We start from the raw sequence: 27,492 nt of genomic DNA, 5'->3' as shown, positions 1-27,492 counted from the left end.
GTTTAACTGCTCTGTGTCTGTTTGTAGAAGCAGGCACCTTTAAATCATTTAAAAAAAATTGAAAACAGAATTCAATCTGGAAAATACGGATCTGTTGCGATATCTGCAGGTTCGTCATTTTTTTCCAATACAGAAATAAAGGGCCCCTCCTCCCCAGAAATTGATCTTGTCAAAGTCTTTACAAATGCCTACAAATGTCTGCCCACCAAAACAGTGTCTAAACACTAGAAAGGGCTACAAAAACAATATGGCAACAACACACTATATGTGAAGTCAAAATGGGAAGCAGAGTTGAAAATTGGATTGTCAGAGGGTGATTGGCTCTAAATGTGTACCACACAACAAACATCAACTAGCTCCTAGAGGTGGAGGGAATTCAGGTGGAAAACTTTTAGATTCTTTATTTCTCCACATATTACTAACAATTTTCAAGGGCACCGGCAACAATGTTGGAGACAGTGTGGCCACCCGAACGCCAATCACTCTCATATTTTTTGGACATGTACACAATTGACTTCCTTTTGGGACAGTATATCCAAGTTAACAGATAACATCATGTCCTATGCCATCCCTAAGGATCCCAGAATCTTATTACTGGGCTTGCTACCCAGAGATTTGATTCTAAAAAATGACAGATATATTTTTAAAATCCAGTTGATCGCATCTAAAAAGGCCATAACAAGGAATTGGCTTAAGACAGATCCTCCCTGAGTTAGTGCTAGAGATTATAGAGGAAATGCATCTTATGGAGAGACTGACTTTCCTTCTACGACTAAAAGGTCATCTCTTTCAACAACGTTGGACTAAATGGCATAAATATAAGCAAAGGCTTGAAAATTCTGTCACTTAATTTTGCTTATCTCTCTTTTTGTGTGATGATTGGAACATTTTGTTCCTCTTTTAATTTTGCTGTTTTTTTGTTTTTTGTCATACTCCTGTCAGAATGAAAATTCTAAATAAAAAGTTAAAAAAACAAAACAGTAAGCGCTTACTGTTTTGTAAGCCTACTACTGTGTTATATATAAAATGTATTCAGTGCTCAGACTGAATACATTTGCAGATGTTTCTATTGGTGGATTTATCGTGAGCTCAGGATTGAAATCTCTGTCACAGTGTGTGGGGAGATTGTGGCTCAAGAGTTGGCAGTTCGTCTTGTAATTGGAAGGTTTCCGGTTCGAGCCCCAGCTCCGACAGTAGGACTGGGCAATATATGGAATTTTTAAATATATCGATATATTTTTATATGAGATATGAGATGTGACAATATTGTTTATATCGATATAGTCTATGTTATGTTTGAACTATACTTGTGGAGCCGCAAGTTTGCCTCTCTTTCGTCCACTTTTGTCTCTACGCAACGTTAATCGGCCTCGCCTCTCCTTCACTGAACACAACTCCCCCTCCCCCATCGCTTCACCTGCAGGCAATGACAAGATGGACACGGCAGCTATCAAAGAAGAGCTGGTCGGTAAACGACATAACTGCATTAACAGGGCAAATCTCTTAACGAGTTACCGCGGATCGCCCCATGCATGGGGCTGGACGGTGTCAACGCATTAATGAGCTGACCGGGCTAAAATCCTTTCATTTTCTCAAAAATCGACAGTGCGCCTTATGTATGAATTCTGGTTGTGCTTACTGACCGCAAACCGATTCTATGTGGCACACGGCGCTCAGAAACCTTTCAAAAATGTTTTGGTACGACTTTGGTAAGCTACGAAACTGCTTGATGGATTGTTGGAGCATTACAGAGGAGCCTCGCAGAGTTATACGTACTCTGCTTCAACGTAATATTACCGTAATGTGTGTGTATAAGGACCAGTGTTGGTCAAGTTACTTGAAAAAAGTAATCAGTAACTAATTACTGATTACTTCCCCGAAAGTAATACCGTTACTTTACTGATTACTTATTTTCAAAAGTAATTAATTACTTAGTTACTTTTTAAAAACACAATTGATAGAAGTGATAGATCTTTCAGCCCAATTCTACTTTTCTGCATAACCCATCATACAAAATGTAACCAAATGGAAGTCTCTTTTTAAAACTTTTAAAAAACGTTTTATCAGTTTTAATCTTTTAACTTTATGCACCAAGCAAAAATTTTATTATATGCACCATTCTCTGACTGGAAGAAATTTGTTGAATATTTAAACCCATTTTCTGCACATTCCAGCACATAAAATAAAATATTTGTGTTTACACTCAGTCTTTCAAATAGATGCAAGTAAAACACAGCTGAAAATAAATAAAATCAAAGACTCAGCGGTCCTGTTGCTCTATTTTCTCCTGTATAGCAGGAGTGGGTTAGGCGGAGGTTTACCCTGGTGCAGGTCTGCCGCATTGGTCAGTGGAAGAATCCGCGAGTTTCTCTGAATTTCCCATTACGTCGTAGCGCACTCAGTGCTTGCTCGGAAGTTTAGGGGTTTTTTTTCGCTGTAAAAAGAAGTTTTCTTCCCACACAGTGAACAGCAGACGCTAATGTTTTTGTCACTTTTTATGGAATCAAACTCAAAGTAAGGTCAGTACTTCCACGCTTTAAACGCTACATGCTCATACTCTCTCCGCACTCAATATATTATCCATTGTTGATCTGCACACAGCTGTTGTCACGAACGTTACACTCGCAAAAAAGAAATCATGGTTTTAGTAACGCAGTGTGCTTACGGGAAAGTAACAGTAATCTAATTACCGTTTTTGCAACAGTAATCCCTTACTTTACTTGTTACTTGAAAAAAGTAATTGTAATCCAGTAAATGCTCATAATTTATTTCTGAGTAATTTTTTCTTGTACATCTACGCTGTATGTTAATAAAAGTGCCTGTGTGAAAGCTGGGACACAGCTTTGACTAAGAACTCTTTTTGTTCTCACTTTATGGCTTTAAAAAAAAAATATTGACACATATCTTATATTGCCATCCAGCTAAAGAATATCGAGATAGGAATTTTGGGTCATATCGCCCAGGCCTATCCGACAGTCTCGGTCATTGTGTCTTTGGGCAAGACACTTCACCCGTTGCCTACTGGTGGTGGTCAGAGGGCCCGGTGGCGCCAGTGTCCGACAGCCTCGCTTCTGTCAGTGCGCCCCAGGGTGGCTGTGGCTACAATGTAGCTTGCCATCACCAGTGTTTGTGTGAATGACTGGATGTAGTGTAAAGCGCTTTGGGGTTCATAGGGACTAAGGCTACGTTCACACTGCAGGCGAAAGCGCATCAAATCAGATTTTTTTATTTATTTATTTATTTTTAACCCTATGCGACCCATATCCGATCATGGTATGACAGTGTGAACGGCACAAATCCGATATTTTCAAATTTGACCTGGGTCACTTTCGTATGTGGTACTGAATCCAATACATATCCGATGTTTTAGAAAGCGACTGCTGTTTGAACGGTCATGTCGCATTAAATCAGTCTTTTACGTCACTGACACAAGACAGACGCCAATTGTCAGCGCCCGAGAAGACATCGCGAACGCTTCCTGGCCATCCCGTGTAGATGTCAGTGAAACTGTTGGGAAGACAACGTTGGAGAAACGTGAACATTTTATTTGTACTGTATAATCTGCAGATTCTGACAAATCTGCAACTATCCTTTGAAGCACCGCTCCTCTAAAACAGCTATAAGGATCATTATTAGGTTATCTTAGAGCTGGGCGATAGAACGATAACGATATGTATCGCGATATAACTTTTACTCGATAGAGAAATTAAGCTATCGCGATAGACCTCGCCGCTCTTGTCCTCTTAAAAAAAAAAAAAAAAAAAAAAAAAAAAGGTCAGCCAATCCAAATTAAGTAGCGCAGAGCCGAACCAATCACAGCCGCAGCGTCACGTCGCATGACTTGTTACGCTTTGAGCGTTCACACTAGAGAGCGTTTGCTGTCGCATTTTATTTGTAGTGTGAACAAGCAGACAAAAAATAGGATTTGATCAAAAAATCGGTATTGAGCATTTTGACCTGCAGTGTGAACGTAGCCTTAGTAAAGCGCTATACAAATACAGGCCATTTAAAGTAAAGCAAAGGTTAAAGGTCTGGCAACACTTTCAGTATGAACAACTTAATTAACTGAAGAACGTATTTAACTATAAACTACTCAACCCTGTAGCTGTGGTCTCATCAGGGTCATTGCAGATCTATCTAAAAAGCAGCCAATCAATAAATCCAACATACAGGGAGTGCAGAATTATTAGGCAAGTTGTATTTTTGAGGAATAATTTTATTATTGAACAACAACCATGTTCTCAATGAACCCAAAAATCTCATTAATATCAAAGCTGAATGTTTTTGGAAGTAGTTTTTAGTTTGTTTTTAGTTTTAGCTATTTTAGGGGGATATCTGTGTGTGCAGGTGACTATTACTGTGCATAATTATTAGGAAACTTAACAAAAAACAAATATATACCCATTTCAATTATTTATTTTTACCAGTGAAACCAATATAACATCTCCACATTCACAAATATACATTTCTGACATTCAAAAACAAAACAAAACCAAATCAGCGACCAATATAGCCACCTTTCTTTGCTCCTTTCATCCTCAACCCGAAAAGGCCCCACAAGCTCATCTTTGATGATACCAGCCCAAACCAGTACTCCACCTCCACCTTGCTGACGTCTGAGTCGGACTGGAGCTCTCTGCCCTTTACCAATCCAGCCACGGGCCCATCCATCTGGCCCATCAAGACTCACTCTCATGTCATCAGTCCATAAAACCTTAGAAAAATCAGTCTTGAGATATTTCTTGGCCCAGTCTTGACGATTCAGCTTGTGTGTCTTGTTCAGTGGTGGTCGTCTTTCAGCCTTTCTTACCTTGGCCATGTCTCTGAGTATTGCACACCTTGTGCTCTTGGGCACTCCAGTGATGTTGCAGCTCTGAAATATGGCCAAACTGGTGGCAAGTGGCATCTTGGCAGCTGCACGCCTGACTTTTCTCAGTTCATGGGCAGTTATTTTGCGCCTTGGTTTTTCCACACGCTTCTTGCGACCCTGTTGACTATTTTGAATGAAACGCTTGATTGTTCGATGATCACGCTTTCAGAAGCTTTGCAATTTTGAGACTGCTGCATCCCTCTGCAAGATATCTCACTATTTTTGACTTTTCTGAGCCTGTCAAGTCCTTCTTTTGACCCATTTTGCCAAAGGAAAGGAAGTTGCCTAATAATTATGCACACCTGATATAGGGTGTTGATGTCATTAGACCACACCCCTTCTCATTACAGAGATGCACATCACCTAATATGCTTAATAGGTTTTCGAGCCTATACAGCTTGGAGTAAGACAACATGCATGAAGAGGATGATGTGGACAAAATACTCATTTGCCTAATAATTCTGCACTCCCTGTATATATCCACCAATGAGGTACCGGCTGCGCATCTAGACACATGGTAAGAACCGATCGTTATGTCTAAATCAAGCACTTAAACAGCATTTCTATGGTACCATGGCTGCTCTGTTGTGTCACACAAAGCACAACTCAGGGCAAACACGCATGCTGATGACCTCTACCCGCAGCAAAGTGTCACATGAATTTACACGACCGGTAGAAATGCAGAAACACAGTACACGTGGAGACACAAGCAGCCATTTAAGAAAAGAAAAAAAAAAAAAAAGTATAGGCAGAGCGCCGTGGACAGGTCAACACAAGTCTGAGACAGGTTGCTCAACACAGCTGTGCCAGAAACCTTGATGGACTTAATATTGATCATGCTTACCTGGGTTTTGTTGCGGCAACCACGACATTCGTACGTGTGTGTCCGTGTGTTGGCGATGGCCATCAGTCCGCACAGGTTACAAACGTGCACCTGGTAGGGATCAGATGCCTCGAACAGACGTTCCCTCAGGAACTGAGCTGCTCCGTGAGCAATCTGACAGTCACGCTCCATCTCGCCAAACCGCAAACCACCATCACTGAGGATGGACGGACGAGATCAGACATTAATCTCTTTTTACTGAGCACAGGCAGGCTGATGCCGGGCGCAGACATGCGCAGCCACGGACAGGTGCGTTACTCACCGTGAGCGCCCCTCCATGGGTTGTCGGTTGAGAATCTGGACCGGGCCGCGGGCTCTCGAGTGGATCTTATCGTCCACCATGTGCTTCAGGCGCTGGTAATAAGTTGGGCCGATGAAGATCTGAGACGTCAGCTTCCTCCCAGTGAAGCCGTTATACAGAACCTGATCACAAACCAGTACTCAATATAAATATTCAAAAGCATCAGACTCCGCCAATAGGAAGTGTGACCTTGCGCTGACCTCATTCCCTCTGAGATGGTATCCATATTCAGACAGCAAGTTTGACACCTTCTGCACGTTGACGGCATCGTTAAATGGCGTGGCGTCACCGATCTCACCTTTGTTGGCAGACACCTGAAACAAGACAGAGTCACCCGTCAGCCTGCAAGTCAAAAGCTCGGGTACATGTTTATCTTTGTTTGCACAACATAAGCAACAACGATGAGGCTCCATCACACCTACAGTCGTGGCCTAAAGTTTTGAGAATGACACAAATACTGGTTTTCACAAAGTTTGCTGCTTCAGTTTTTATGATAGCAATTTCATTGTACTCTAGAATGTTATGGAGAGTGATCAGATGAATTGCTAAATCCTTCTTTGCCATGAAAATGAACTTAATCTCAAAAATTCAATTTCCACTGCATTTCATCATTCAGCATTTCATGCCATAAAGGGACCTGCTGAGATAATTTCAATAATGTTCTCATCAACTCAGGTGAGAATGTTGACAAGCACAAGGCTGGAGATCATTATGTGCTGACTGAGTTAGAATAGAAGACTGGATGCATTAAAAGGAGGGTGATGCTTGAAATTGTTGTTCTTCCTATTAAACATGGTTACCTGCAAGGAAACACATCATTGTGTAGCATAAAAATGGCTTCACAGGCAAGGATGTTGTTGCTACTAAGACTGCACCTAAATCAACCATTTATCTGATCATCAAGAACTTCAAGGAAAGAGGTTCAATTATTGTGAAGACGGCTTCAGGGCGCTCAAGAAAGTCCAGCAAGCACCAGGACCGCCTCCTAAAGATGATTCAGCTGCAGTATCAGAGTGCCACCAGTGCAGAGCTTGCTCAGGAATGGTAGCAGGTAGGTGTGAGCGCATCTGTACGCACAGGCGAAGACTTTTGGCAGATGGCCTGGTGTCAAGAAGGCAAGCAAAGAAGCCACTTCTCTCCAAAAAAAACACGAGGGACGAACTGATATTCTGCAAAAAGTACAGCGAGTGGACTGCTGAGGAGTGGGATAAAGTCATTTTCTCTGATGAAGCCCCTCTCCGATTGTTTGGGGCATCTGGAAAAAGGCTTGTCTGGAGAAGAAAAGGTGAGCGCTACCATCAGTCCTGTCTCATGCCAACAGTAAAGCATCCTGAGACCATTTATGTGTGGGGCTGCTTCTCATCCAAGGGAGTAGGCTCACTCACAATTTTGCCAAAAACAGCCATGAATAAAGAATGGAACCAAAACATCCTCTGAAAGCAACTTCTTCCAACCATCCAAGAACAGTCTGATGAAGAACAATGCATTTTCCAGCACGATGGATCACCATGCCATAAGGCCAAAGTGATACCTAAGTAGCTCGGGGAACAAATCATTTTGGGTCCATGGCCAGGGAACTCCCCAGACCTCAGTCCAATTGAGAACTTGCGGTCAATCCTCAAGAGGCAGGTGGACAAACAAAACCCCACTAATTCTGACAAACTCCAAGCATTGATTATGACAGAATGGGTTGACATCAGTTAGGATTTGGCCCAGAAGTTGATTGGCAACATGCAGAGGTCTTGAAAAAGAAGGGCCAACACTGCAAATATTCACTCTTTGCATAAACGTGATGTAATTCTCAATAAAAGCATTTGATACTTATGAAGTGCTTGTAATTATACTTCAATACATCATAGAAACAACTGACACAAAGATCCAAAAACACTGAAGCGGCAAACTTTGTGAAAACTAATATTCGTGTCATTCTCAAAACTTTTGGCCACGACTGTATGTGTGCACTTCACTTCATTTTCTGCCCAACATCAAGAGATTTTACTTAAACACAGAGCTGCTAACATAATTAGCAAACACTTTATTCACGCTTTCATCGCATCGTTTCATACGTTCTTTTCAATCGTTCTTGCAGAGATTTCTAATTATGAGGCCCACGAATGCACAGGTGTTTATTTTAACTGCACACCATCTTCAGTCCTCCACATCCAAATGAGCAGCGTTAGCTTCAAAACTCCACACCTGGTGCTCAGATGAGTCTTTACGGTGAAGTAAAAGTGTACTTGGGTACCTGAGCCTCTGATAGTGCAGAAGGCTTCATCAGCTAGCAGCTGATCCCCACAGTGTCAAAATGAAAGGTGTGAAATAACCCAAACTCTTCGCCTCTGTCAGTGCACCCCAGGGTGGCTGTGGCTACAATGTAGCTTGCCATCACCAGTGTGTGAATGTGTGTATGAATGGGTGGATGACTGGATGTGTAAAGCGCTTTGGGGTCCTTAGGGACTAGTAAAGCGCTATACAAATACAGGCCATTTTTTTTCTCTTCATTTACCTGTCATCAGGTAAGAGAAGCAAGAGATCTGAAATTGGGCTTTAAAGCTAGCACAGGGTTGCAGAGTAGCCTGAGCTAACAGCTTTCAGAAATCTTTTCAGGAAGACACACGCTAGCACAACTGTCAAAATAAAAGCCTTATTATGACAAAAACCTTGTACTTTGTCACAGAGTTAGACTTCTTTACCTTAAAGATCAGTTGTTATAAATTAATTAAAGATCTGCTACAATTTGACTGTTGTTGTGACTGGCACTATGTGAATAAACTGATGTGTAATTATCGTTACCTTCCCCTGCAGACACTCAATCAAATGGCCGACTGTCATTCTGGACGGAATGGCGTGAGGGTTGATGATGATGTCAGGAGTGATCCCCTCACAGGTGAATGGCATGTCCTTCAAAATAAAGCAAATCAATGAGAGCCTTCAAAAATAAAATCTCAGTTTTGATTGTTTTTGTACTTTGAGCATCTTTGCTGTTTCCTTTCCTGTTGTGTTAAAAAATATAACTTTAATGAATCCTTCGTGTGTATGGGGAGCGGTGCCCTGATGATAGGTACGTGACCTGCTGGGATTACCTCCTGTCTGTACTGGATCCCACAGGTTCCCTTCTGTCCGTGTCGGCTGGCAAATTTGTCGCCGATCTGAGGAATTCGGACAGAGCGTACCTGCCGGAAACACGAAGCTGTTAAACTGTGGCCGTGTCATCTGACCTCTCAGGTGTCTCAGGTGTGCGCTCACCCTGATTTTGCAGAACTTGTAGCCCTCCTGATTCAGGGTCACCATGACCTGGTCCACGATGCCCGTCTCACTGGTCCTCAGAAACGTGCTGCAGTCTCTCTTCGTGTAGCGGCGGTTCGTGCTATCCAGCTCGTCGTCATTCTCTGGCAGTGTCACCGTCTTCCCAATGATCACGTCCTCGCCAGAAACACGGACGCCAGGTGCAATGAGTCCATCGTCATCCAGTTTGTCATAGATGGCATGTCGCATCCCTGGGCGTGATAAGAATATGATTAGCCCCGCCTCCTAAAACCTGACCGGTTGTCAGACCCGAGGTATTTTTCTGTAAATGGCACACTGGGTGTGGCTCTCTCTGCAGTAGAGTATCACTTCCTGTTCCAGTACACAGCTTGTATAGGTTATCTATGTAACCAATTTAATTAAAGCTTATAGAAAACTTCTTATTTCATACTGCATCTTCACATGATTTATCCAAAGCGCACTCTGTTGATTACATTCACAATGATACTTGTAGTGTAGTGTTTGCAGCTCTGTACCAAGGTAGCGAAGGCTCTGTTAGTTCTCCTCCAGCAGACAGTACCAAGCAGCTGGGAAAACATGATGGCTGGGTGACCGTGAGGAGGAAGCGTAGTGTTAAACAGAAGCCCTGGGTACACCACCAACCTATTTATGTGTCTAAATGTTTTTCCCCACACTGTGACACACACCCTGGGGAATAAACACTAGAGTAAGTGTTGATTTTGTTTTGAGACATGTCAAACTAGAAACCTGCAATCATAATCGATTGTCTTCCAGGGCCCATCACAGTAGATTTCTTTCTGAAAGCGCTGTACTAACACAGAGCAGAGCAGCTATATGAACGCTACTCCAACAGAGGTCGATCATCTTGTTAATAATTTCACCTCCTCACTAATAGTGCTGCAATAAACTATTATTTTGATAGTCGAATAGTCACCAATGGTTTTTTTTGGGATTAGTCGACTAATCAGATCATGCATCCATTGGACGTGAAACGTACAGCTTATTGCACCAGCAGCATCTGCTCTTATATAACTATCATTAGCTTACAGCTTTAAATGTTTAAGGTATGCGCTAGCTAAAAATAAAGACAAGATGATAATTTATTAAACTTTTAAGGAAATTTGCAGATTGTTTCGGTGGAGATTAATAAACTCAGCCGTCTGCTCCTTGCTATCTAAAATATAACAGGACACCGGGGTAAACTCTCGACCATCTCACACTTCTGTTTAATCAGCTGTGTAAAAACTATAACGTTAATCTCAGCCAAACCGATTTACTAAGGAACAATAACAGTTTTAAGTTATCTGAGTGACTTATATATCATGTTTAACCTGAGTAGAGAAAGACAGCGGGGGTTTGAAAATGATGTGCCCGGAGTTCGCTGTTCTTGCCGGCTCTAGTGAGCCTTGAACCCCGGCTAGCTATCCCACAGATGTAATATTATCTACAGCTACTTTTAGTACTGTTGATGTTAAGTTAGACTCTTTTTCTCCAATTGATCTTTCTGAGTTAACTTCCATAATTACTTCCTCCAAACCATCAACGTGTCTTTTAGACCCCATTCCTACAAAACTGCTCAAAGAAGTCCTGCCATTAATTAATGTCCCTGACCATCTCTGATTGATTTAGACCACAATATGGGCATAATGTGTGTCTGTTGTTGACGCTGAACACGCTGAATAAAGTAAAATAAAAAAAATTCTCTGCAACTCTGAAAGTGTCCAAGAGACTTTTTTTTTTTTTTTTGAACAGTTGGTTGCACCGGTGCGACCTAAGACCAAATGGGTCGCACTCTAGAGCCCTGTAGGGGGTCATATGATTGTTGTTTTTTTCTGTATGTATTATTGTAGGGTCTACCTTATAATATAAAGCACCTTGAGGCAACTGTTGTTGTGATTTGGTGCTGTATAAATAAAACTGAATTGAACCAAGATGAATTAATGAGTTCTCACCTTGACAGGTTTCACGCGTCGGCTTCTCAAAGATCTCCTCCTGATCAAAGCCTTTCTTAGACTCCTGCTCTTTGTATGACCGATAGAACACAGACCTGCCAGGTGAAATCACACTTTTAACACTCCTGTCACACATGTGGTCACAGGTGCATCAGCCAACAACTTACCTGAAGAAGCCTCGATCCACGGCTGACCTGTTCATGATCACAGAGTCTTCCTGGTTGTAGCCAGTGTATGAGGCGATCGCCACAATCGAGTTAATACCTGAAAGGTGTGAGAACTTTTATACGTGAGCATCTCAGTGGACAGTTGAGCATCTCAGTGGGCAGTTGAGCATACCTGCGGGGAGCTCCCTGAAGCGCAGGTACTCCATGGAGCGGGTGGTGACGAGTGGTTTCTGAGGGTAGTACAGCACGTGAGCGAGCGTGTCCATTCGAACATGGAAGTTGGTGATGTAAACACCCATGGCCTGCTTCCCCATGGCGGACTGATATGTGTTCCTGGGAGACTGAAAACATGCGTGTTCAGGCCCAAGCTTCCTGTTTGCTTGCTTATCTATTTATCTGTTTGCTTGTTTATTAGTTTGTTTTGTCTGAGTACCTGGTTGTGATCAGGGAATGGGATGATGGACGCACACACTCCAAGGATCATAGATGGATGGATCTCACAGTGGGTGTAGGTGGAACAATAGGCCACGCCTTTCTCCTGGAGGTCATCTGGGGTCATAGCGAGCATGACGGTCTCCTCTTCTAGGGTGTCTATGTACTCCACCACACCGCTGGCCACTAAGTCCTGCCAGCTAAGTGCCAAAGAACATTTATGTCAACACCACCTGAAGCATCTGCAGCAATTGCCAACCTTCAGCACCATCTCAACTGTCTGTATTCTGCCTCACCTGTAGTTGTTATACTCGCGCTCCTTCAGCTGGTCGATGTGGCGTCTCTTCAGCAGCAGTTTCTGTTTCTCGACAATCAGCAGCGGTCGGCAGATTCGTCCAGCGTCCGTGTAAATTCTGATCTCACGCTCTCTAATGTCTCTGATCATCGACACCTGAAACGGTCAGGCGAGTTCTCAGTGATTGATCAACAGCCTGGTGGGCCTAACAAGGATTTCAATTAAATACCATCAAATATTTGATCAGGTAAACCGTTTGAATGACCAAGCGCTGCCCCGCCAATCAATAACTCAAATTCTGAAGGTTTGTGTTAACATCCTGTCTGCCACAGACGATTATTTTGATAGTCGACTAATCAGATCATGCATCCATTGGACGTGAAACGTACAGCTTATTGCACCAGCAGCATCTGCTCTTATACAACTATCATTAGCTTACAGCTTATAGTGTTTCAGGTATGTGCTAACTAAAAATAAAGACAAGAAGATAATTTATTAAACTTTCAATGAAGTTTGCAGATTGTTTTGGTGGAGTTTAATAAACTCAGCCGTCTGCTCCTTGCTATCTAAAATATAACAGGACACTGGAGTAAACTCTCGACCATTTCACACTTCTGTATAATCAGTTTTCTGTCTGACGTTTATTCAGCTGTGTAAAAACTATAACTTTAATCGCAGCCAAACTGATTTACTCAGGAACAAATAAAACTGAAAAAAACAAACAATAACATGTTTAAGTTATCTAAGTGACTCATATATCATGTTTAACCTGAGTAAATGCAGCCTCTTAAGGATGCGGTCCCCGAATTTGGACACAGCTTCTTCTTCAGGGTTTAACGGCAGCTGGCATCCTTGTACATGCAGTGCTGCCATCTTCTGTTTCAGTCCATTATTACACGCTTAAATCCTACTACTTATTCCTGCGTCTTTCGGGATCTTACAAAGCTTCAAACGACGCGGCGACTATTAAATTAGTCGTCAACGATTTTGATAGTCAACTAATCGTGGCAGCCCTACTGTCTACTTTTGATGTGTGATGGAAATCGGTGAAGTGTACTGTTCGGTATACACAACACACCGCTAAATCAATTGCATCCAGGCTGCATGAACAGGAAACAGTTATTGATTACTACAAGTCTCAGAGAGAATGACCAATGAGAGCAGAGAGCAGGGGGAGACAACCAGCTTACCTGTTCTATCAGGTAAAGCAGAGGCGGCAGCCGTAATCAAAGTGTTTGTGACGTCTCACAAGCAGAAAACAGATTTATGCCTTCTGTCACCATCCACCGTGTGAACATTCCAGTATTGATTACTGGTCGCGTGTGGATGTGTGCAACGGTGGTTACCTCAGAGACGATGATATCCATCTGTCTGCGGAGTTTCCTCAGTGTATTCATCAGCTGTTCTGGATCTTTGTGGATTCCCACCCAGCAGCCATTCACAAAGATTTTAGTGGCACTAAAATGTTAAAGCAGGACACACATTACACACCTGCAGGGTAATTAATAACCTCGTCTGACTATGAAATGGTCACGGACTCTGCAATGGCCGCAGGTGAGATCTCCTCCAGGTTCTCCATGCTCCACTCCTCCAGAAACTCCAGGATGGGCGATGGCTGCGAGCCCACAGAGATGTAGGCCATCAGGGCCAAGTTCTTCACCAGCCCCACAGCGTGACCCTGCAAACCATCAACTCCACAATCAATACGCTGGATCGCTGTGTTAAAGGTGAACCAATCTTACAACTTGCCAGGTGAGCGTTACCTCGGGCGTCTCGGCCGGACACACCATCCCCCATAGCGTGTTGTGCAGCTGTCGAGGTTTCGCCAGTTTTCCATCTCGACCGATAGGAGAGTTGACCCGGCGCAGGTGAGACAGTGTGGATGCGAAGGTGAGACGGTTCAACACCTGTGAACACAAAAATGATGAGCATCAGTGGAGGTAGAGCGGCAGGTGTCAGGCTCTCATTTGTATTTCAGAGTGAGCATCAGTTTACAGGTAGGCTTACCTGTGACACGCCGGCTCGGGCCTGGTGAGCCTTCTTCACGTCACCCCAGTTACCTGTGGCAAGAGAGTACTTGAGCCCGTCAGAGATGATACGCGTCTTAATGGCGAGCTCTAGGTTGAAATCCTTCCCGCGGTCGATGAACTTCTGAGCATAGATCCTGATTTCCTTCAGCAGGTTTTTAAACATGCTGATGAGGAGGAGAAGAAGAATGATGTCATTCCTTCATCCAATCAGATTGCGAGTTCCAAACAGAAAGCTGATTAACAATAACAGCGTCACACTGGAAAGCCTTCTTTGAGTAACAGAACCTGCGTGTACACAAAATCTGCATGGTCAACAACAGAGAGTCCTCACCCTCGGAACAGGAAGGCCAGTAATGGCCCGGCGAGGTCCAGCCTCTTGTTGCCATAGTGATCTCTGTCATCCAGTTCCCGCCTGCCGAGAGCGGCGAGCAGCAACCTGTGCACCATGTACCTGAAAACACAAACACAGAAGGATTCCTGTCAAGTGCGTGACTCAGGTCAGCCTCAGGTGCGACAGTCAGCCTCAGGTGTGACTCACCCTAAGAAGTAGGCCTTCTTGGTCTCGCAGAAATCGCTTACGCCGACATGTGGCAGCATCTCCTTTTGCAGGACTTCCTTTGCGTATTTAATCCGTCGCTCCTTCGTCACACCGGGTTTTGCGCCTCGTGAGCCAATGAAGTTCAACGCCACGTTCTGCTCCTGGATCACAAAAGCTTCGTCCAGAGAGGGCTTCACCTGAAGTAGGCGGGGTTAAAAGTTACTACCTGCAGACTGAGACAATCAAAAAAAATCATTAATGCGTCGCAGACTGACCATCTCCATCATCTCAGGGTCATCAAAGTCATAAATGATATGTTCCAGGATGTCTCTGTCCGATACGAAGCCCAGTGCCCGGAACACGATGATGATGGGAACTTCCTGTCGGATGTAGGGAAGCGTGGAGACGATCCTCTGACCTATGGCGCTCTTCTTCACTCCCTGAGAGATTAACAGCAATCAACAATCAGTGGTCTGGGTCAATTGGCAGACAACGTTCTGTTTCCAACAACAGAAATAAGAGCATCGCTCATCTCTCTAACTCAATGTTATGAGCTCTTCTCAGTTAATCGCAGCCCGGCTTGGGTGCTCACTTCACTTCCTGCTTCCAGGTAACTCACCTGCCCTCCTCGAGCCATCATGCTGACCCAGATCGTGCTGGTTGGGCGGGATGAATTCTCCAGGCAGGATCGGCACTCTGCGGTGTACGCATACTTCGAGTCCTTCTTGGCAAACACGTACACCGTGTTGGTGGCCATCTTTTCCTGAGCGATCAGCACCTGGAAACAGTGACACATCTGTTTACACGGCTGCCTGATGCCACTGATGCGGTATCAGTGTATGACGCTCCATGTAAAACAATGCAAAGACATGAATGTGCGCCTGTTAGCTTGTAAGCAGGACACGGCGTGCGGGCGTAGCAGAATCATCGTTCTCTCGAGTAAGCAGCTCGCCACGCAATGATGTCAAAGCACACCTTTTCTGACCCATTGATGATGAAGTAACCTCCAGGGTCCAATGGGCACTCGTTGAGTTCGCACAGGTCTCGGTCAGTCAGGCCACTTAGCAGGCAGTACGTGGAGCGAAGCATGATGGGAATTTTCCCAATGAAGGTCTTCTGGTGCTGCGTCTGCAGCTGATCCTCTCCCTCCTTGATGATTGTCTTTGTGATGTCCACATACAGTGGCGCAGAGTACCTGAGGGGCAGGTGAAATGGGACAGGATATGAGAAGGGGTGAACAGGAAATGACAGCAAAGACAGGCGAGAGGTAAAACTCACGTCAGGTTCCTCAGCCGTGCCTCGTTGGGCATCATGGGAGATGGTGCTCCATCTCTCTCCCAGTGGGTGGGCTTAGACAGGTAGATCTGCTCAAACTTCAGGAGATACCGAGGCTACACCAAAAACACAGTGATGTCGGTGATGTAAATGGTAAATGGCCTGTATTTGTAAAGCGCTTAACTTAGTCCCTATGGACCCCAAAGTGCTTTACACATCCAGTCGTCCACCCATTCACACACTGGTGATGGCAGCTACATTGTAGCCACAGCCACCCTGGGGCGCACTGACAGAGGCGAGGCTGCCGGACACTGGCGCCACCGGGCCCTCTGACCACCACCAGTAGGCAGTAGTGTCTTGCCCGAGGACACAACAACCAAGACTGTCCAAGTTGGGGCTCGAACCGGCAACCTTCCGATTACAAGACGAACTGCCAACTCTTGAGCCACGTCGCCCCATGTGACAGAGCGACCCCCCCCCCCATTCTCAGTCACACCTGGTGGTACTCACCGGCTCCTCCACCTCCCCTGAGGTGTGCTGAGCTTCAGCCTGCAGGTCGATGGGCGGAGCATCCTCCACGATCCTCTGAACAGACATCTGAATGAACTCATCGAAGGAATCTAGTTGCTGCCGCACCAGCCCTTTCTCGTCAAAATAAGAGCTGAGAAAGAAAGAGAGAGAGAGAGAGAGAGAGAGAGAGAGAGAGAGAGAGAGAGAGAGAGAGAGAGAGAGATCAAAATAAGAGCTGTGCTGGCCCCGTCAGAACCTCACAGGCTCATGCCAGATTCTGCACTCAGTAAAAAAAATTAAAAAAAATACCCTGTCAGGCCATCGCATGACCCAAGCTTAACATCTACCTGTCCAGTCTCTGATCGATACTTCAATGTTGATCAGTGGACTGATCACTAGACCAGCGCTGGTCTGGTGTTGGTACAACTTTGATTCCTTACCTGCAGCTGAGTTCAAAATGGCAGACATGAACTGTTCTACAGAGCAGATGATCATTTAATTCAGTTTCAGATTTGTGGCAACAGATCTTCTTATAGCCTCTGACTTATCTCTGTGCTTGTCCTCAGTGCAGCGTTCGATACGCCCAACTATCTATCCATGAAGCCAGATAACACACGCTTATCCCTTTCAGGGTTCACAATGGCGGCGCCTATCCCAGCTGTCTTAGGGCGAGAGGCAGAGTACACCCTGGACAGGTTGCCAGTCTGTCGCAGGGCTGACAGATAGACACAGACAACCATTCACGCATACGGACAATTTAGAACTTCCAGTTAACCTATCCCCACTAGCTGGAGTACCCGGAGAGAACCCACGCAAACATGGGGAGAACATGCAGTCGTAGATATATAGGATCTAACCAGACTCTTATTCTGGATTAGGGCTGCAGCTATGAATTATTTTACTAATCCGGTAAGATAAGAAATAACTTTGTCTTATAAATGAGCAATAATAAATATTCAAAAGAGGGAAAAACAAGAATTTTCAATTTGAGCTGCTCATTGGTTTCCATTTCAGTAACTGCAGGGTTTTTAAATAGTTTACTGCATATAACAGCTGACAAAAAAATTAACTCTTTGATTGTAATTATGCAATATTAAAATTTAAAAAGGTCACACTAATAATATATTAATATATATATATTAATATTATTAGTGTGACCTTTTTAAATTTTAATATTGCACAATTACAATCAAAGATATACATACACACACACACACACACACACACACACACACACACACACACACACACACACGTGTCTCAGTCAATTATAGATGATGTGAGAGGGCGGGTGTGTGTGTTTAGGGCCCGGATGGCTTGGGTATAGAAGCTCCTCTTGAGTCTCTCTGTCCTTGTCTCTGTGCTGACTCCTTCTGAAGTCCACCACCAGCTCCTTGGTCTTGCCGACGTTCAGCTGGAGGTGATTGTCCTGGCACCATGATGCCAGAATCTTCACTTCATCCATGTAGGCCGCCTCATCGTTGTGGGAGATGGCACCCAACACCACTGTGTCGTCAGCAAACTTCACAATGGTGTTGGAGCCATGGGTGGCCACACAGTCTGAAGTGTAGAGGGAGTGGAGCAGTGGCGAGAGGACACATCCCTGAGGTGCTCCTGTGTTGATGGTGATGCTGTTAGAGACGCATCTACCCACCCTCACCACCTGAGTTCTGCCAGTGAGGAAGTCCAACACCCATGCACACAGACGGCTGTTAAGTCCCAGATCCCTGAGCTTTGTGAACAGTCTGCAGGGCACTATTGTGTTAAACGCTGAACTGTAATCAACAAACAGCATTCGCACATAGTTACCCTGTTTCTTGTCCACGTGGCTGAGAGTGGTGTGTAGTAGTGATGTGCGGATCGATCCTGAAATATAGATTCCTCCGATACCAGTCATTTATGTTCTAGAATCGATTCTCACATTAAAATATCGATATTTTTAGTAATTTAGGGTTAATTTGTAGTTTATCATTAACAGCAACACAGTGGAAGGAAACTATAACATTCGGATTGTCTACATTCAAAGGAACTACTTCCTCTTCTGCCTTTCATAGTCATGTGCGAAATACGGCTGTATAAATGACTCGCAGTCCCTTGGCGCGCGCACTCACAACAATGGCTGAGCCTAATTGTGCAGACGTATTTTACCTCCACAAACAGCTGAGACATGGTTTGCGATACATGTGGCAAAAAAGTGCTCCAAGAGTGAGGTGTTGTGGCTATACTTTCCCAACCTTGAGACCTCAGAATTAGGGAGACAATCAAAAGGACACATTTTACAGGGTTTATTTATCAGATAAAATACGTTAAATGTCACCGAAACAGCGGGGGTGTCCAAATTCAGAGGCTGCTTCCACCTGAGGACCCGCCCTTCCCGGTCTAAAGAAAGCCGGGTAGTACGTCTTGAGTTCCCTCGGTGGAGTGAAACTCAGCCGTCTGCTCCTTGCTATCTAAAATATAACCGGGCGCTGGCGTCTCACACTTTCTTTAATTAGTTTTCTGTTTGATGTTTATTCAGCAGTGTGAAAACCCCGGAGGAACACACCTGAGGGATTAATAAAGTTAAATTTAATTTAATCTAATAACTTTAATCTCAGCCAAACCGATTTACTCACGAACAAACAAAACACTGAAAAAGCCAAACAATAACATTTTTAAGTTATCAAAGTGACTTATATATCATGTTTAACCCAAGTAGTGAAAGCCTGCGGGGGTTTGAAGACGATGTGTTGATCGGCTCAGATATTTGAAGTTTACACAGCTACATTCTCACCTGAAAACATGTTAAAAGTTGGGGTTTTTTGCGACCCAGAAAGAGAAAGAAGAGTAATATTAAAACTAAGTAGCTGCCACCATTGTTGGAAACTGGAATTGGCTCGGCTGCGCTATGAATTCTGCAATATGGTTTTTCAATTTTGTTGTCCAGGTGGAAATCCGGGAGAATGGTGGCTCCGGGATTCTCCCGGAAAAATCGGGAGGGTTGGCATGTTTGGTTGTGGCAACATCACTAACCTTGTCAAACACCTCAGAGTAAATCATATCACAGAATATGAGGCGCGTATGTTGAGACGAACTGAAGAGGAGGAGAGGGACAGGTGCTGCTAGGGCGAGACACACGTCTCTCACAGAGTCCTTTAGTGCTGCAGGCAGGCAACGTGTTCAAATAGCGCATAACTTCAGTTTTTTTTTTATTTCTATATGATGAACTCTGCATTATTAAGTGATAAGAACAAGTAATCTGATGTCCTGTAATCATTATGACGCTATAATTTGAGATACAATAAATAAAATAAGTTTTTTTGTATAAAGTATCGGTATCTGATCAGTATCGTCGATACCACCCTGAAAAGTACTTGGTATCGGATCGGAAAGGAAATCAGTGGTATCGCACATCACTAGTGTGTAGGACGTGGGCAATGGCATCCTCTGTGGATCTGTTGGATCTGTAGACGAACTGCAGCAGATCTGTGGTGTCTGGGATGGAGGAGGAGATGATGTTCTTCAGCAGCCTCTCAAATACCTTCATTACTACAGAGGTCAGTGCAACTGGCCGGTAATCGTTCAGGGATGATGGTTTGCTGTTCTTGGGCACAGGGATGATGGTGGATCTTTTGAAGCATGTGGGGACCACAGACTTCGCCAGGGACTCGTTGAAGATGTAAGCGAACACACCTGCTAGCTGGTCAGCACAGCAGCGCAGCAGACGGCCGGTGATGCCGTCTGGCCCCGCCGCTTTCCTTGTGTTCACTCTCCTCAATGCCACTCGAACGTCATGCTCCGCGATGCTGGTCACCGGTCTCTCGCTGATGACGTCACTGTCCTCGGTAGTTAGGCGGTAGATAGCATTAGCCGCCTGGCTAACCTCGAAACGGGCGTAGAACTGATTCAGCTCGTTGGTGAATGCAGAGTCGACGTTGATATTCTGTTTTCTTGGAAGGCTTTCTGACATTATTAAGGGAGGTTCTCACAGTATTTTATCTCCAGGATCAGGTATATTTGGTGTGACAAATAAGTGCTACAGAGTTTAGATGAAGCACCAAAGCACAAAATTGGGGTGTAAATAGTTAAGGTGCCAATATATCCCCCCTGCAGTGGTGGCTTCACTCACCCCTGCGTCAGATGCAACCTTTTCTACCTGCTGTTAAGGCGCAGGAAGGTGCTGCAGTATTCTCCAAAACTATAGGTGTCGCCACTCAGACAATATTGCATCATACACCCTGATGAGGAGGAGAAGAAGTCAAAACTGGAAGCAGAGACTTTGTCAAATGTGTCTTTGCAAAGTTCTTTCCACAAACTCAAATCTTCAAACAGTTGCAACATCTCCATGTGTGTGTGAGTCTGTCTCTGAGCTTCTGTGCAGGATTATCATTAAAATAGCGGGGGGAAATGGCACGTTCGCATACTTGTGTCTACAAACCAGCTGCGACTGCTGCAGCGCAATCTGCCAGGTTAGCAAAAGACAGTGCCTTTGTTTTCATACGCAAATGGTGGAAAAAGCATGGCGGCGACGGAGAATGAGAAGGGGGAAAGCGGATCGTTAAATGAAACAGATGAACCAGAATTGGTTTGTAAAAATGCTGCAACTTCAGTGGTGTGTTACTGGTTTGGCTTTCATTCATCAGATACACAACAGAGCACAATTTTTGATAGAACATCCAAGCAGGCCAAAAACCTGAGGTTGCATGGCGTTAAAACGGCTGCTTGCAAAAACCCCCCAAAAAAACCAAAAAACCTAACACAGCAGCCGCCAGCGCTGTAAAAAACGGTAGACTGGTGAGCAATGTTCCCTCTAATTTTTCATGTGTCTAAGCGAACACACAAACTCCCTGAGTAGTCCCTTGGACCACTGTGAGCAACAGCAGACGTGTGCACTGTGGTCACGCCAGCATCGAATCCATCCAAGTTACATGGTGTTACGAACTTGCATGTCCATGTGTTTGTTTTGTGCAGGTGTTGTGTCTTTTTATGTTAATTTAGCTGTGCCAGGGCCCTGCTCCGATTGGTGCGTGGATACACTGCCCCGACGTGACTGGTTCCAGCAGGAGGACCCGCCCATTAAAAGGAGGCTGGAGTGCTACAGTGGGAGAGGTCCTCGCGTTTCTCCTCATGACCCAGCAGTATTCCTGTGGCAGCCGCTGGCTGCAGTGCGCTTAAAAGTTGTGGAAGTGGAGTGGGTAGGGGTGAGCTGCCGTTTCTTTTGATCACCCGTTTTCTCCTGTTTTGAGTTAGTTAAGGAGGTCAGACTGTCTTTATTTTTGACTTTGTTTTGGTAAGGTCAGGGGTGCGGGATTTGTGTAGATTTGTTTTGTTTATTGCTTTGGCCCTGGCTCACCCTGAAGTGTTGACACTCCCGTTTTGGTTCCTTTATTTCACATTGTAAATAAACCACATTGTAACTAACGGATTTGTTTCTTGTGGCTGCTTGGGTCTTGGGGGGGGGAAGCGAGTGCCTCACTCATGTTATTGCCTGGCCCTAGACGGGTCATAACAATGGTTTATTAAAATAATCAAATTACAGCATGTACATTTATGTTAGACTACTTTTAATTAACTGCTTTAGCCCACTTACAATGAAAATTAAAAAATTTATTTCATGACCTGTGTAGCATGTTAACACTATTGGAAGTAAAAATAACTTGAACTCCAATTTTGAAAACAAAACTTTCTTCTTTTTTACAAAGTTCTGACTTGTATTATGAGTCTGTGTCTGTGGTCTGGGAGAGAGTCCTGTAACTCTGTCTGCAAAATACAGTAAATAATGACCAATGTTGGGCTATTAATTATATAGTTACTTCTTTTAAAAAGTAACTGAGTTTTGCAAACAACAAAGATTTTTGCAGCTGTTTACCTAAAAATGCAGCCAAGGCGTTTTTTAAATAAACAAACTATTTACAGAACAATCAGCTGTTCTGCATCAAATCTAATGCCACACAAATTATTTGTGCCACTCCAAAAATAATTTCTGTCCACTATGAGATAAAGGAGAACAACAGCCTGATACCTGCAGGCCTGACAGCAGCAGATGTATCACTGCTGTAACACCTGTAACATTCAGTAGTCGCCTCATTGTTCTGACACACACAACAAAACTATTGACTACACTACACGCTAACTACACAAGATTTGAGCTAAACGTCGCAAATCTCTCACATCTCAAAACACCGCCGTCACTCCTAAAACTTCCCCCTTCCTAAACAACTAAATGCCATGTTGCCATATCATTTTTTGATTGGTCGACATGGTACTTTTTTCGACCAATAGGAAAGGGTGGGGTTTTTTTTGGTGTTGTCTTTGCTCACAGGCGGAAAGTGCTTTCGAGCGTTTTCCTTATAAAACGCCGTTTTTACCATTTCTTCCCGCAGTAAATATAAACAACGACAGTATTCAGGAAGAAAACCAAACATTGCAGATATTTTCATCATAATTCTGGTTTTACGTGGCCTATCAACACAAAATTAAAACTGGTATAAAGTCCACACACCGTCAATTGTTCCGTCTGTCCTGCTCACATCTCCAATGGTTGTACACTTTGTCATTAACGTGGCTTCACTCCACATCAGCCACGCCGCTTTGCTAGCTAAAACACCGGTGTCTGCCCATAAGGACGCTGTCATAGCCTGTCAACGATGTTGATTAGCTACGTATATATGAATGTGAATCACATCATTGGCTGGACTATGGGATAAGGTGGCATCGTTCAGTCACTCACTGACTAACACTGCAAAACAGAATTGTTAACGTATTTATTTTAATTTCAATTCAGGTTAGATTGTTTTCTGTGCACAGAGACCGTGCCAGCAGTGCGCAATTGCGCATGCGCTAGAGCTGGGTGATATAAGATTTTTTCATATCACGATAGGTTTTTTCCATTTCAGGCGATAACGATATATATCACGATATAAGCCAAATAACTATATTTGTAAGATTTAAATGTGCCGTTGCTCACAAGTAAAATGTGAAATAATCAGCAGCTTGTTTTTATTTTATATATTTATTTCCCATAATAAGTTCAACAGGGTAGATGTACTTAAGGAACATGAGACTTTTTCAGATAAATAAAGGCAAATATTGCAAACTACACAAAAGGCAGCCGCTGAAGCGTTTAAGTTTCAAAATAGAACAAACAAAACAGGCTACTAAATTGTCAATTCCACTTAGAAACAAAATATTAATTCTAAAAATAAATCTTAGTTTTACAGAAGAACAGACAAAATTGACTAACTTTTGTCAATATCAAATAAACTGAGAACTAAAAGGAAATTCTCAATCTCTCCTTGTTGTATAGCTGAGCTTTTCAACCAGTTTTAACAGTTACTTTAGTCTGACAAAAGCCGAATGACGAATTAGCGCTTCCAGTCAGAGATTGAGCATGCACCGCTTTATTGTATTTCCAGACTTGCTTTCGGCACAGTTTACAGTGAACGCTACTCTGTTTTTTGTCAGACTTGAAATAGCCGAAATACCTTCACACTACGGAACTTCTATGGCTCTTCCGTTCGACAATCTCTCCGGCATTGGAACCATCATCTGTTATCTCTTCGGTAACCTTCGGTCATGCTCGGTTGATTTTTCTCTAGTCGGCACACTCATTTCCTCCATTACCCAGCGGCACGGTGGCTGGCTGCTTCCCAAACAAATACACATGTGCGGCTTGGCACTTGTGCTGTACGTAACAAGTCACGTGACGTGACGCTGCGGCTGTGATTGGTTTGGCTCTGCTACTACTTAATTTGGATTGGCTGTTCTTTTTTTTCTTTTTCTTTTTAAAGAGGACAAGCGCGGCGAGGTCTATCGCAATAGTTTAATTTTTCTATCGAGAAAAAGTTATTTCGCAATACATATCGTTATCGTTCTATCGCCCAGCTCTAACATGCGCGCAGTTTAAAGGGAACATTGCTGTTGGGTGAATAATGCAAAAAACAGAGATCTGAGATGGAAAACTAGCCAAAGTCAGAGGGAATTAATAATGATGTTTATCAAACGAGAAACATAGTTTGATCTTCTTTTTCTGCTGGTTCAGAGAGAGACAACACCTGCAGCATCAGAGACCTTTGAGCTGTCAGCTTTGAACACCGATGGCGGGTCCGTGTACGTGCCGTTCGGTCCGCGCTTTGTGTGGACTCACCATAATATTTTTCCTGTAAGAACAGATGATCACTACATCTCCACAAGGACACACAGGTGAGTTTACCTGATGACGATCCAGCACGCTTCCTGCCACAGGTCAGGAGTGATCTCATCATCATCTTCATCATACTGATTATCTGACAGAGACAGCAGGGATAAATATACGTGAGCAATACACATACTGAGACGTTGAAGCTTCACTGATCAATCAATGACAGATTGTCGGTTCAGGTTACTTCCTTTTCACAGATAACTGCACATAGAGTTCAATGATCAGTTTAAACAACTGGTGAATTGATCAGATACATCAATAAAAACAGATAACAATCTCACAGGAAAGTTATTGATCGTTCTGTTTTTAACTCACTGGTTCTGATCACGCAAACTGATCAATCAGAAGCAACACATCTGATCTGTTAAGTCAACTTCCTGTTTGTGTGAGTCGAGTGTAATGACATCACTTCCTGTCTGAGTGCAGGCAAATGCAGCACATAGCCTGAAGCTGGTGATATCAGGAGAACTCTGTTGATATGAACTGTGAGAGGTCCTGAAGACTGAGCCTCAGGGTTCATCAGAGAGCTGATTCCAAACTGCTGACCGCACGATGGTAATGATTTACTGTCAGATCACAAGTGATGGAGGTGACACATGGCTAAATCCAACGTTCCGTGTTTTCCAGCCCACACAGAATCTAATTAACAGCTGCAGTCTGACAGACTTTCATTTGTCACACTACAGATGACACTCCCTGTGAGCTCAAACACAAGCTTGGCTTTTGAAACACTTAAGTGATGAGTCTTGGCCCTACTCTCACAGCTTTGAGCTGATTACAATTCTCTCGTCCCCCTCATTCCAATGAATCATAAATGATCAAATCAGCTATTACACTCTGCTTAACACACTATTTACTAAGAGTTAAAGTTTGTGGAACAAATCCAGTTATTGTGGCTCATTTAAATATTCTGCTCTTGAAAGTAATCTCTTACAAATACTTGTGTTGTTAGTCTACTGCAAAAACACTTTGTCCCTGTCTTTGAGTCCTAAACCTGAGCCTCTTCAGTTATTCCAGGAAATTTATAAAGACAGCTGAGTGTTTTGAGCTGCTGCAGACATCCTGTCCTGTCTTTGAAGGGACATTTTCATTATCACAACCTGTAAAACACCTGTGATGAAGGAAGACATTTTGTAGTCCATCTTCTGCACTTTGTAGTTTTAACACCGCAGCCCTTCAGCCTTACGTAATTAAGGAGACTAGTGTGTCTCAGCACACCACACGTCTATTTTTCTCATCATCTCTTTCATTTCATGACCTTTACAGGTTAAAAGGAGGAGAAGACAGGATGAACTGACCTGCTGCCTGTAGCTTTGCCTCCCTGAGAAACTGGGTAATGACCTCTCACCTTTAACTTAAAGATAGATCGGTCAATTATCTTGTGGTCAACATTTACTTCCATTGCTGATCAATCTCTGATCACGGTCCAGCTTTCTTTATGCAGTGTTTATACTGTGTAAATATGGCGGATTGTACACAGTTTTTATACCGCAGAATTTACACATAATATAAGTGTTCGCTTTTATACTGTGGTACTGTTTATATATTGTAGTATTTGTGGGTGTAGTGTCACAGTAACGCTGAGTGTAAACGTCTGCAGCGATAATCAAGTTAAATAAAGGGTCCTCGTGCATTAGCAGCATTTAGCCTGTTAGCTCACACAAAGCCCCGCTGCTTTTAGCTGATGTTAGCACACGAATCAGGTGAGGCTCGTGATCTGCGTGAGGCTGACGCGTACCTGTGTGACAGGTGTTTGTTTGGATGAGTGATACTAGCTTTTGTTCTCTCAGAAATTACTAAAATGGTTAGCTGTAGCACGGGTTAGCTCCTCTGTCACGTCCTGTTAATAAAATTACCAAATAAATGCAAATAAAATTATCCACCATATGACGTAATGACGTTTTACAGCTGTGCAGCTCACCTTCATCCTGGTCATACATGTTTATCTCCTGAAAACTTAAAACCACAACAACCAGAAAACGTTGCGATCACCGCGCGCCCCGGAAACGTAGGTCACTTCTGCTTTGTTCTTCTTTGTTAGTAATAGGCAGAGGTGAAACACTACTGCCCCTCACAGGCTGGATGCTACAACTGCACAAATCCTCAGGCTTGCTCTCAAGTCAATGTCGTGTGTGTTTTTATTTGTTTGGTTTTCCAAAAAACGTTCTTTATTTATCTTCAAATATTTTATTGTGAAGCACAAGTAACAACTAAAATTTGCATTTCCTGCGAAAATGCTGTGTGGATGCTTTAAAGCTGAAGCTGTATGCAAAAACTAGCTGAAAAAGCTGAAAAGTTGCAGAAATTGTAAAAACTTTGCAGAAGCAAAGGAACTTTGCTAAAATGTAATAACTTAGCAGAACTGCAATATCTTAGAGGAAACATAATACTTGGCAGAAATACAATAGCATAGCAGAACTTAGCAGAAATATTGTAACTTACCAGAAACATGATAACTTCTCAAAAATACAAGACTTTAGGAGAAATAGTATAAGATAACAGAAAGAATATATTTAGCCAAAAATACTTGAACATTACAGAAACACTATGATTTAGAAAAATAGTACAACATAGTAGAAATACTGTGATTTACCAGAGACACTGTGATGAAGTATGAATATTGTAATTTTAAATTAATACTATGTTTTAGCACAAATACTATCATTTGGCAGAAATACTATATTAAGCACAAATCCTATAAAAAGCACAAATAGTATGATTAAGCATAAATACTACATTTAGTAGAAATACTATGTTTTAGCACAAATATTATAAAAAGAAGAAATACTATAT

At 43.2% G+C, this 27,492-nt stretch overlaps 1 protein-coding gene across 1 annotated transcript in view; it reads right to left on the bottom strand.

The window, feature by feature from the left end:
• polr2b (RNA polymerase II subunit B) overlaps positions 1 to 26,751 on the bottom strand; it is a 31,092-nt gene extending 4,341 nt beyond the window's left edge. Inside the window, exons 1-24 of the mRNA XM_082553208.1 lie at positions 26,621 to 26,751; positions 24,712 to 24,784; positions 16,521 to 16,671; positions 16,014 to 16,126; positions 15,711 to 15,930; positions 15,355 to 15,513; positions 15,011 to 15,175; positions 14,736 to 14,932; positions 14,529 to 14,648; positions 14,175 to 14,361; positions 13,931 to 14,074; positions 13,706 to 13,845; positions 13,514 to 13,625; positions 12,169 to 12,323; positions 11,874 to 12,072; positions 11,613 to 11,781; positions 11,441 to 11,537; positions 11,274 to 11,368; positions 9,301 to 9,551; positions 9,138 to 9,227; positions 8,848 to 8,955; positions 6,255 to 6,368; positions 6,016 to 6,176; positions 5,715 to 5,910 (exon numbers count right to left, since the gene is read on the bottom strand). Of these exons, the coding sequence (XP_082409334.1) occupies positions 5,715 to 5,910; positions 6,016 to 6,176; positions 6,255 to 6,368; positions 8,848 to 8,955; positions 9,138 to 9,227; positions 9,301 to 9,551; positions 11,274 to 11,368; positions 11,441 to 11,537; positions 11,613 to 11,781; positions 11,874 to 12,072; positions 12,169 to 12,323; positions 13,514 to 13,625; positions 13,706 to 13,845; positions 13,931 to 14,074; positions 14,175 to 14,361; positions 14,529 to 14,648; positions 14,736 to 14,932; positions 15,011 to 15,175; positions 15,355 to 15,513; positions 15,711 to 15,930; positions 16,014 to 16,126; positions 16,521 to 16,671; positions 24,712 to 24,784; positions 26,621 to 26,639 (3,435 nt within the window). The 5' untranslated portion in view covers positions 26,640 to 26,751. The remainder of the gene's footprint in view (positions 1 to 5,714; positions 5,911 to 6,015; positions 6,177 to 6,254; positions 6,369 to 8,847; positions 8,956 to 9,137; positions 9,228 to 9,300; positions 9,552 to 11,273; positions 11,369 to 11,440; positions 11,538 to 11,612; positions 11,782 to 11,873; positions 12,073 to 12,168; positions 12,324 to 13,513; positions 13,626 to 13,705; positions 13,846 to 13,930; positions 14,075 to 14,174; positions 14,362 to 14,528; positions 14,649 to 14,735; positions 14,933 to 15,010; positions 15,176 to 15,354; positions 15,514 to 15,710; positions 15,931 to 16,013; positions 16,127 to 16,520; positions 16,672 to 24,711; positions 24,785 to 26,620) is intronic.
• Between the last annotated feature and the right edge of the window lie 741 nt (positions 26,752 to 27,492).

The sequence above is a fragment of the Aulonocara stuartgranti genome (genome assembly GCF_965226115.1).
Source record: "Aulonocara stuartgranti genome assembly, chromosome: 2".
NCBI lineage: Eukaryota > Metazoa > Chordata > Actinopteri > Cichliformes > Cichlidae > Aulonocara > Aulonocara stuartgranti.
Note: the sequence above shows the minus strand (reverse complement) of the source record. Positions and strands in the feature narration are given on the sequence as shown.